The sequence below is a fragment of the Geospiza fortis genome, unplaced genomic scaffold, assembly GCF_000277835.1.
Source record: "Geospiza fortis unplaced genomic scaffold, GeoFor_1.0 scaffold407, whole genome shotgun sequence".
NCBI lineage: Eukaryota > Metazoa > Chordata > Aves > Passeriformes > Thraupidae > Geospiza > Geospiza fortis.
The window spans coordinates 294,455-304,252 of record NW_005054507.1 but is presented as its reverse complement, the minus strand read 5'-3'; the positions used below and the strand labels follow the sequence as shown (position 1 = coordinate 304,252).

The 9,798-nt window shown below is 42.7% G+C and overlaps 1 protein-coding gene across 1 annotated transcript in view; it reads right to left on the bottom strand.

The window, feature by feature from the left end:
* Window positions 1-8,541, bottom strand: part of LOC102038810 (RNA-binding protein 44) — a 19,902-nt gene extending 11,361 nt beyond the window's left edge. Inside the window, exons 1-8 of the mRNA XM_031063496.1 lie at window positions 7,850-8,541; window positions 6,928-7,104; window positions 6,379-6,568; window positions 4,930-5,020; window positions 4,441-4,572; window positions 3,736-3,809; window positions 2,739-2,884; window positions 2,512-2,618 (exon numbers count right to left, since the gene is read on the bottom strand). Of these exons, the coding sequence (XP_030919356.1) occupies window positions 2,512-2,618; window positions 2,739-2,884; window positions 3,736-3,809; window positions 4,441-4,572; window positions 4,930-5,020; window positions 6,379-6,568; window positions 6,928-7,104; window positions 7,850-8,541 (1,609 nt within the window). The remainder of the gene's footprint in view (window positions 1-2,511; window positions 2,619-2,738; window positions 2,885-3,735; window positions 3,810-4,440; window positions 4,573-4,929; window positions 5,021-6,378; window positions 6,569-6,927; window positions 7,105-7,849) is intronic.
* Window positions 8,542-9,798: the final 1,257 nt, after the last annotated feature.

Genomic DNA, 9,798 nt, shown 5'->3' with positions numbered 1-9,798 from the left:
CCGCTCTCCCGGCGGCAGAGGAGGGGGAAGCGCTCCCTTGGGGGCAGCGGGATGGAGCCCGGGCTCTCCTTATCGCCCTGTCGCAGCCCAAAGGCGGCAACGGGAGCGAACAGTTCCGAAGGAATGCACGAACAGTCCGGCTCCCTCCCGCGCTTCCCGTAACCCCGCTTCCACTTTCACCGAAGGGATTTCGCCCTAGCTAAAAAACCCTGCCTTCCCCCTTTCTGGGGCTGAACCTACACACGGAACGCGATTTTGAGGAGAAATGTTATGTGGATTCCGCTTTAATTGTTATCGGAGTGTACCATGGGTCCCGAGCTCCTACAGCTCCACCTGCAGCTCGTTTCCGAGCTGTGCCTGAGCAGCGGAGCCTGCCCGGGCTCCTGAGGAGCTCCGGAGCAGGGCAGGACTCTGCCTGCAGCGAGGTCACTGCCCCACAACCCGCTTCTCTCACGCCTCGAGTCAGCTCCTCCTTTCAAAGATCAATAAAAAAGGGAACATGGAGGAACACAGAGTGTGCTGACTCGAGTCTTTCACATCGTGCACGCTTCTGCTTTCCCAGGAGGAACAGAGCAGGCCAGAGAGCCAGCTCTTCCTGAACTATTAGCACCTGTCTGATCACAGAGCCGAGCTCGGAAAACAGAAACAGCAGCAGCTGCTGGGAATGAGGTGGAAAAGCAAAACCTGGGATGGCTCCCATCTTGAACAAAGCAGGAGATGCCAAAGCTGAGGCCTCACCTGCAGCACCAGGACCAAGGGAGCTGCCCAAAGCCACAGCTCTGCAGCAGCAGCAGAGGTCTGCAAACAGCACAACACTGGCCCAACTTTTTTGAAGAACAAATTTTAACCTTTATTGACAGTAAACAAGGCTGTTCTTTCCAGCAACAATTGCAGCACGGTCTAGAACAAAAAGTACAACAGAGACTGAGTTACTGTAGGTGAGCTCTGAGCAGAATCACCTTCTCTTAAACATACTACATACTTGTTCCTTACTATGGAAAATGGAGATTCTTTTTCTCCCCATTATTTACTAATGACTTGGCCATTTCATACCTCCCTCATGAGGAAAATAAAATTATTATAAGTCATCATCTCCCACACAAAACAGCAGGAAAAAAATACTGTAATAGGAACAACTAGAACTGCAGAGCTCACGCACCACTGGAAAACCAAATAATCACTCCACAAGGAAAGCACAACACATTTCAAGGCTGTTAAAACCATACTGACTGAAAATGCTTCCAAACAAAAGCATTTTTAACGTTTAGGGATGAGTTTCTGTCCCTATCTACAGTCCTGTGAAAGTCAGACAGGAGATTCACAGGAAGACTTTTCCTTTTCACAGGAAAACTGGCAGTGGCACTGCTAGGAGGTACCCAAAGCAAGCAGAGTACCAAGCTGAGCAGGAGACTAAAAGCAAGGATGGATGGACACATTTTTGGGATTCTGGGCTGTGGTTTCAGCACCTTCAGCTTGCTGCAGCTTCATGCAGTGCCATAAGATCATTCAAAGGGGTTGGTGTGAGAAAAAGGCAAGGCACAGTCTGGTTGTGTCAGGTTTCCAGCCCAGAGCTGGCCCCCAGACAGAAACCATCAGTGTTGGGATGCAGAAGGGAGCCCCCAGACAGAAACCATCCGTGCTGGGATGCAGAAGGGAGCCAGGGCTGGGAATTCTGGATGGATCAGAGGCTACACAAGGCCTGGCCGTTAGGTGTCAGCTGTGCACCGAATGTGTGTGACAGTGCCCTCCACACAGCTCAGCGGCGAAGCACTCCAGATGCTGGAATCCAAGATACAGGGAGTTCTCAGAACTTTGGGCCTGTAAGCCAAAGCTTAGAATTAAATACAGCATTTGATTTGAGACCTTGGAAAAGGCTTCCAAACTTAGGTGATAGAATCGAGAATGAGAATTTATAGTTTAAAGCAGAGACATGTTAAGAGGAGAAAATATTAGAGTTTAAGAAGCAGAAAAAATAAAAGTAGTTAGTTTAGAATGCAGTACTCTATGTTTGTGTGTCATAACATGACTGGCTAAGAAAGCTCACACTGCAGCATGAGTCCATAAGACAAAGTATTTTAAAATTGGGTCAAAACCATAAATATCCTTGCTAACAGTGTTTTATTGGTCAATAAAGCCTTAAAAGGTCTTATAATTGAAGGTCTTGTGACATTCTGAACCATGCAATAAAGATATGAGCCAAACTCACCCTTCCTATCTATATAGAAGAAAAATAAACCACATCATCTAAAAACTCAGAGGGGTCCCGTCTCTAAATCATTCAAAATTCCTTCCAAAATCCCCACATTCAGGAATTAACCACCAGTGATATACAATGCACCCTGTTTTACAGCTCCCAGTGCTTATAATGCACTGCTCCAGTGGATTCACCCTGGCACCTCCTGCAGGGCTTTAGGCTGCATTAACCTAGTCAGGCTGCAGGGTTGGTTATTCCCTCAGGCTGGAATATTCACCTTTCTCAGTGCTTCTCCTGCTGAGAGCAGGGTGTGGAACTCCTCAGAATGGCAGAGGCTTTCTCCTCAATAGAACTGATGGCCAAGCCACTCAGCACTCCTTTGTTCATTTTCCTCACTTCCTGCACAGCCCCCACAATTTCACCTCTGTGGGAATTGAGCAAATAAATGTTAACATCACATTTTGTGCCACACATTTAGTGATTAGTTAGTGTGGATACTGGCTCCATTACAAATCAGGGCTGAAAACAACCCCCAATATCTGACCTGCTAAACCCAGGATACTTTTCTTGAAGTCTTCTTATTAACTTGGTAAAGCTGCTCAAGTTCAGTGCATAAGGAGAAACAAAGATACCAGATGACTTCACAGAGGAACAAGTGGATGTTTTCTGCAGGGAATTTTCCCCAGGATCCTAGAATTGCATCAAAATAAGGGAAAAAAATGCATGGGTTAAGCATCATACAGGTAATACAACACCTCTTTCCTATGAATAAATATAAAATCCTAGACTCAGAGAATGGTTTGGGTTGGAAGGCACCTTAAAGCTCATCTTACTCCTGCTTTACTCTAATAAAGTAAAATAATTGGATCTAATTTATTTTAGCTTAGATCCAATTACCATTTCCCCAAGGACCAGCATGTTTAAAGGGAAATCCCCAAGGACAGCAAATCTGTGTGGTTTATGTGAGCAACACCAGCAATTACTGATTTGCCCTTTACTCTCCAAGGACCAGGCTTGGAGCCAACACAAAACACTGTTTGTATGTACAGGTTTCTTAGATTTATGCCAGAAAATCCAAGAGTTTCCTTCCCATCCATTACCTCAAAATCTTTCCTGTATAAAGCCACATGACATTTACAGTAAAAAAACTGCTGGTACAAGATGAAAAATCTAGTGCAAATGAGGAAATTCCAAACTGTCCTGGGATTAAGAAAAAACAGCTGGACTGTCATAGTTTGATGCAGGGACAAAAGAATGGTGCTTTCACTCTTTTGCCACAAATTTATTACAAATTAATGTATTTTCCTATCCTGACATAACATTTAATGGATAGAAAATTATGTGGCAAGACTTAAAGCTCTTAGTCTGCCACACAAAGGAGTGTTAGTAATCATTATTTCCTTTTTTATTATCTCCAAGTAAAGAATGTACCAGCTGTTGAGTAAGTGATTTCAGATCAGGGCACTTGGTAGTAAATGCAGAGTATGAAAGAAGCCTTAAAGAGGGAAGAAATTCCCACTAATAGTTAAGAACAGACCTACCTCAAGCACTGAGGGCTTTGGGCCACCAACAGGAACAGAGGAACGTTCCTTCCCACTCACCACTATCTTCACTTCTAACAATAAATGTAAGAAAGCAAAGAGTTACTAACTGTTCTCGGGCTGACATCTTCTCTGCAGATTGTGGACAGCCCAGAGAGAAAACCGTAGAACAAACTAAAGGAAAGAAGAGAAACTTCTAACAGAAAGTGAGTGTCCTGAGAAGCACAGCAGCTCAGTTTGTGGAACATCCTTTCCCTGAGTGTTTCCTGAGATTTTAACAGGAAACATAGCTCTGAATTAACAGTACCAGTGCTGAAGGCTGGTACAGAGAACCCCCAAGCTCTCTGCCTTCAACACCCTGGCACTTCTCACGACACCTATCACTCAAGTCTCCAAACACAAACCATTTGTGTCTGAAAAGTCCAGCATGGGAAGGAAACACAAAAAGAAGGAGGAGAATAAAAAATGGAAGATTTCCATCTATTTACTAATTTGAGTTCAAGCAGTGCAGGTGAAATTTTCAAGGAAAAACATGGATGGATGAAGACAGCTGAGTACAAGGATTCCACTGCCAGAGAATGAGAAAATAAATCTGAAAACCCAGGTGGCATTTATTCCCAGTTTCCTTATGCTTGGAGAAGGAACAGAGCACTCCAATAATAAACACCATTATCTGGTTTATCACCTTAAAGCACACAACTTTACCTCTTGAGTCAATCGAGTCTTGCTTTCCTTGTTGCTTTTTCATTTCTTTGCACATTACTGAAATATCTGCCACTGACAAGTCTTCCTTAGCATCAAACCAATACTCACTTCCTTCCTCATTTTTTACACAGCCTTGGCAGTTGGGATAAAATTCAAGTGTTAAAGTTTAAATCATGGTATGCTACATGAATGAGTATCAAATTTCTGTGCTGAAGAGGATTTCAGCTACTTACATCTCTTGGTGCTACATTTCAAAGAGGTGACATTACTAGTTTGGAATTCTAATTTAAGTAGAAACTGTTTTTTAAGATGTACGTAATTAATATAGAGCTGTTATTACTTATCAATAATTTTTGATAGCTGATATATAAACATTCCATCACAGAAAGGGCAGCTGTGTTACCACACACACGTTTTACACAGGGTTTCCTTCCTCCCCTGAGAACTTAGCTCACAAATGAAGGATTATTTTACAAGGACATCACTCACCACGTTCCAGAGCCTGATCTTTAAGCAGTTCTTCCCACCTCTCAGCAGAAGCAGAGTCACTGGGCTGATCACCATCAGTCTGTGAGTTGTCCTACAAACACATTTCAGTTATATCACAGCACTCCCAGCTGATTATAAGTTATTTTTCAGAATATCAGCCCATGAAGTGGGTGAATTTAAAAAAGTTAAATCTGCCAATCGTCCCTAAGAACCCCCAAGTTATTCTATTTTGAAAGGGCAATTAAAATTGCGAACATATGAGCTGCATTTGCCATCAGTGGCAGAGGATCCCAGGCTGAGAGCCCTGAAGACTGATCACATTTGCAGGCACCTAAAAGGAGAAAATCTTTCTCAACATTACCATCTCCAAAACCCAGGAGTGAAGAATTCCCTACCATATTGACAGAAATCCCCTTTTCTTGCCGTTTTGGTTCTTCAAAGTCAGCTTTCCCTTCACCTGAAAGATCACTAAAACACATCCCAGAATTTAATATAAAATATGGGACAACAATTTAAAGTTCTACAGTAATTTAAATATTTCCAGAAGCTCACAGTAAAGTTAACATAATTAATAAATCTTGGCTTTTTTCATAACATCTTAATAGTTTTCTGTGTGATGTTCAGATGTATTCCTTACAATCTGAAATACCTGTGCAACTTTTACTAATTATTTACATAACAAAACAACTGCCTTTGCTTTTTCTTGATTAACTTCACTCATACTTAACAGGAAACTTCAAGCAGTCTCTAGTAGTTAACCCAATTCAGTAAAAACTTATTGCCAAATTTGTTTTCATCTCCACTTACAGAGAGTCACTGGATGGGGTCCCTGAACGTGTTCTGTCATGTACCTGCCTGAAATAAGAAGTTATTTTCTATCATTCTTCATATCTGAATGATAATCCTAGCAAAACAGCTTCATATTTTCCCTTAATGTTATCTATATGCTTGATATTATCTCTGCTGGCAGCAAAGTCTTTTTGGGGTTTTGTGGTGTGGGATTTTTTGGGGAGTTTTTTGTTGCTTAGTGCCATTGTAACTGTAGACAAAGATTTTTAGAAGTGAAAGCAGGGAACCAGGAAAATGACCTGCAAATTGATAATTTTTACTATAAAGATAGTAAAGACACTCCCTGCTTTGCATACTAGACCACCACAGAGAAAAAAATGCCCTTAAAATAAAACTATTGTAACCACGGGGCAATGCTGATCTTTCAACTAAACAGCCTGAAACAACAAGATGCATCCTGAAATTAAGAAATTATAGGTTTAACATCTTATAAACTCATTCCTCAGTTAACTCGTTGTAAGTACAACAACAAATGAAAACTACTTACTCAGAGTAAAGACTCTTTCTGAAAAACTGTCAAAAAAAGGAGAAAGATTTTACTATAATTATCTTAATTATAAAACAATTTCTATTAAAAACATAAAACAGTTAAGAAGTTACCTTGGAGGGGATGTAAAAGGAAGAGAGTGGGGGAAACCTCAGCTCAACTGACAGTGGTGGAAGTTCATTTAAAGGTGTGCCCATGTTTATTTCCTTTCTCATATTGCTGTAATTATTGTCCAGTTCATCCAAAGCCAACTGCAGAGACGAATATAGCTCAGCCTTTTTCTCACAGCTATTAAAATATGGGTAAGAAAGCAACATCAGGTTAGACATTTCATTGATTTTACAGCTTCTGGAGGTGCCCAAAGATTTTACAAGGTTTAAAGATTCCTCTCTAAGATTACAGTATATACAACATGAATTAACAACTGTATTGTGCATCACTTTAGTTTTATTCCTGGAAAAAAACCCAGGATTTTGGGATTGTGAATGCTACAAAAAAAAAAAAAAATTAAGGCTGGAAATAAGGCTTGGGGGTCCCTCTGGATAACATCACTAATTATAAACACTCCTAGAAGCTATGGATGGAATCTACCAGCAGCATTTAGCAATTTTTGCTTGCTAACCAGTCACCCATTTTATTTTAAAGGACATTACAGCACGTGCCTTCCAAGACAGGTGTTTTCCTCCAAAGCCAGCTCATAAACCTTCAAGCAGTGCTGGTAGCACATTTCATAATGGATGGCCAGGAGCTGCAGCTCTGCTTCAGTTGCTCTCTGCAGGACATTCTGACAGCAGCTTGACGCAGAATTCTTCCCAGTTTGCTTATTAGGATGTTCTGGCCTTTGAAATAATAACAGTAACAGAATATTTATTCCAGGGCTTCAAGATTTTGTTTGTGATGTTTTATTTTGAAGCAAGGAGCTTGCCAGAAGCTATTTCTGATATGATTTAAGGAAAATCCTGTTAAGCCCACAATAATGATTGTAGCATTACAGTCAGTTTTATCTGAGAGGTGGGAACTGCTCAAGCACCATCATAATTTCTATCCAAAAAGTGAAGCCTTAAGAACAAAAAGAAACTTAGCAATGCTGTGGATCTGAAAACACAACTTATTTTGTTTCCAAAGCCATGGGATAGTTTAGGTTGTAAAGGATCTCTGGAGGTCGACAATTGCAGAACAAGGCTGCTTTGGTCTTTGTTCAACTTCAGGAAGTCTGCAGCTCACTATTCTCACCTGTCCAGGCCCCTGCAGCAGAAATTCTGCCCAGCATGCTTTTAATACCATCAGTTTTGCCAAGCCACAGACAACCTTTCAATCATGGAAAAAACCTCTGATCCAGGATTTCAAATTCCAAAACCAAGAACAACTCCTGACTCACCTGTCAGACAGATGATCTTTGGATTCCTCCTTTTCAAATAAAAAAAAAAAAAAAAAAAAAAAAAAAAAAAAAAAAAAAAAAAAAAGGTTAGATAAACACCCGTGCAGACAAGTTAAAAATAAACAAAAGTTCTATCAAGCTGGTCTGGTGGTCCTTCTTGTTTTGTGTCAATTACCTGCAGGTGTGAGCTGAGAGCTCCCAAGGACCATTCCGTGTTGGAAGCAGCATCCACAGAGGTCTGACCCAGCCACCCCATGGGCTGAGCTTTGCTCACTGCCCTGGAGCACAGACGGACCTGGGCACTGCTGCTTCTGCTCGTTGGGAATCCAGCTCTGGGATTAGAGCCAGCATCCACAGTGCCACTGGGGACACTGCTCAGGGCTTCACCACGCTCTGACTTCCCAGCCCTGGGGTTCCCAGCACAGGATTGATCTGCAGCTTCCATGCCAGCCACAGGGTTCTTGCCAGGGAGGATTGCAGGGCCTGGGAGCTGGGTTTCAGCATCCTCTGCAGTGCTGCTGGTCCCACGAGTGCAAACTGCAGGCTCTTCACAGCTGCTGAAGTAGGAGGGCTCCCCGTGTTTGCAGAGCTGGGCCTCCTCCCTGGGAGGCAGGAAAGGAACGTCTGGCTCCACTGCCACGCTCTGGGTGGGCCTCTGGCTCTTTCCAGAATCTTCTTCCCCTGCTGTGATTTGGGATGGCACCTTGTCACCAATCAGTGGCACGGCCTTCACCTCTCCAACGTCCTCCTGCTCAGAAAACTCACTCCAGTTGCTCTTCTCCTCGTCGTACTCCTCGTGAGCACTGAGATACTCCAGCTGTGAGTCTTCCCCTAAATCTACACCCAGGCAGGAGGTCTGAGTGGAGCAGCTCCTTCTGCTGCCCTTTTCCACTTCCATGGCACCAACAGGCTCTCCCCTCCTCCTCCTCAGAGGGAATCACACAACTCACTGCCACTGCAACCTCTCAAAGTCACTGGTTTGGCTCTTCCTACCTTAATAAAAATGAAAAGAAGTTCAAGATGCCCCGTAGTATACAGAAAGACAAAAAGCATACATTAAATTAACCATCCTGTTTTCACCTACTGCATGCTACTAGAGCAGGTAGGAATTCTACAGCACCTCCCTAAAGAAATCCTAAGAGCTGATTTCTGAATTGGTGGAATCCCTGTGACATCATACAGCACACAAAGGGTTAAAATAAAGGTATTATATTAAGGAAGAGGTGAACTTCGAGCTCTGTGCCTCTCAAAAACGAAAACCCCTTGGGTGTTGGACAAGGGAGAAATCAAAGCATATTCCTCTTAATTCTGGGGAAGCAAGAAGAAACTTACCAGGGACAAAATCCTAAGAAAACCTGAGAATCTTTACAATCAGAAAGTTGTAAAGGAACACAGGAAGGTCATTTAGCAATAGAAGGAAGCTGGGCAATTCACCAGACTAAAGCAATAAACCTGCTCTGAACTTGCAGCAAACCCAGTTTGGTAACACACACCAACAAAAAGCAGAGAGAAAGCATGCAGGGATGGAAGATGCTCTTTGTGAAGCTTGTTTCTTAGAAATATTGTCAATTCTCCTCTTCCTTCCCTCAGAAGCTTCTAACAAAGATAGGAATACATAAAAACATAAGCCACGTTTCTCAATTATGTCTGCTTTCTAAACTACTTAAGTGACACATCCCAGTTCCAGTCACTGTCTCTGACAGCCCTTCCCCAGGGGGTGGGGAGGGATAAGGATTAATATTCAAATGTTCAAATATTCAAGCCTTCCACGAGCCCAGGTTGCTCCAAGCCCTCTCCAGCCTGGTATTGAACACTTCCACGGTTTAATTATACACTTCTACAGTTATTTTTGCCTCAGAAACGTTGTCCTTTTTTACTACACTAACTCTACTTTCACTCCCTAACTGAATGAAACTTGAGCACCTCTGTGGAATTAAAAAGCCAAACACTGCCAAAGCACATCCCAGATGCCAATACAGAAATCTCAACATTATTGCTACATAGAAGTGACTTTTCCCTTGACAACAAGAACCAAAACACCTCTACGCCCCAGATAAGGTACAATAACCCCCCCCTTGTCACTGCTAGTGATACAACCAAAGGCTGAACCACAGCCAAGCCCGCCCCGGCCGCAGCGCCGGCTCAGGGCCGGGGC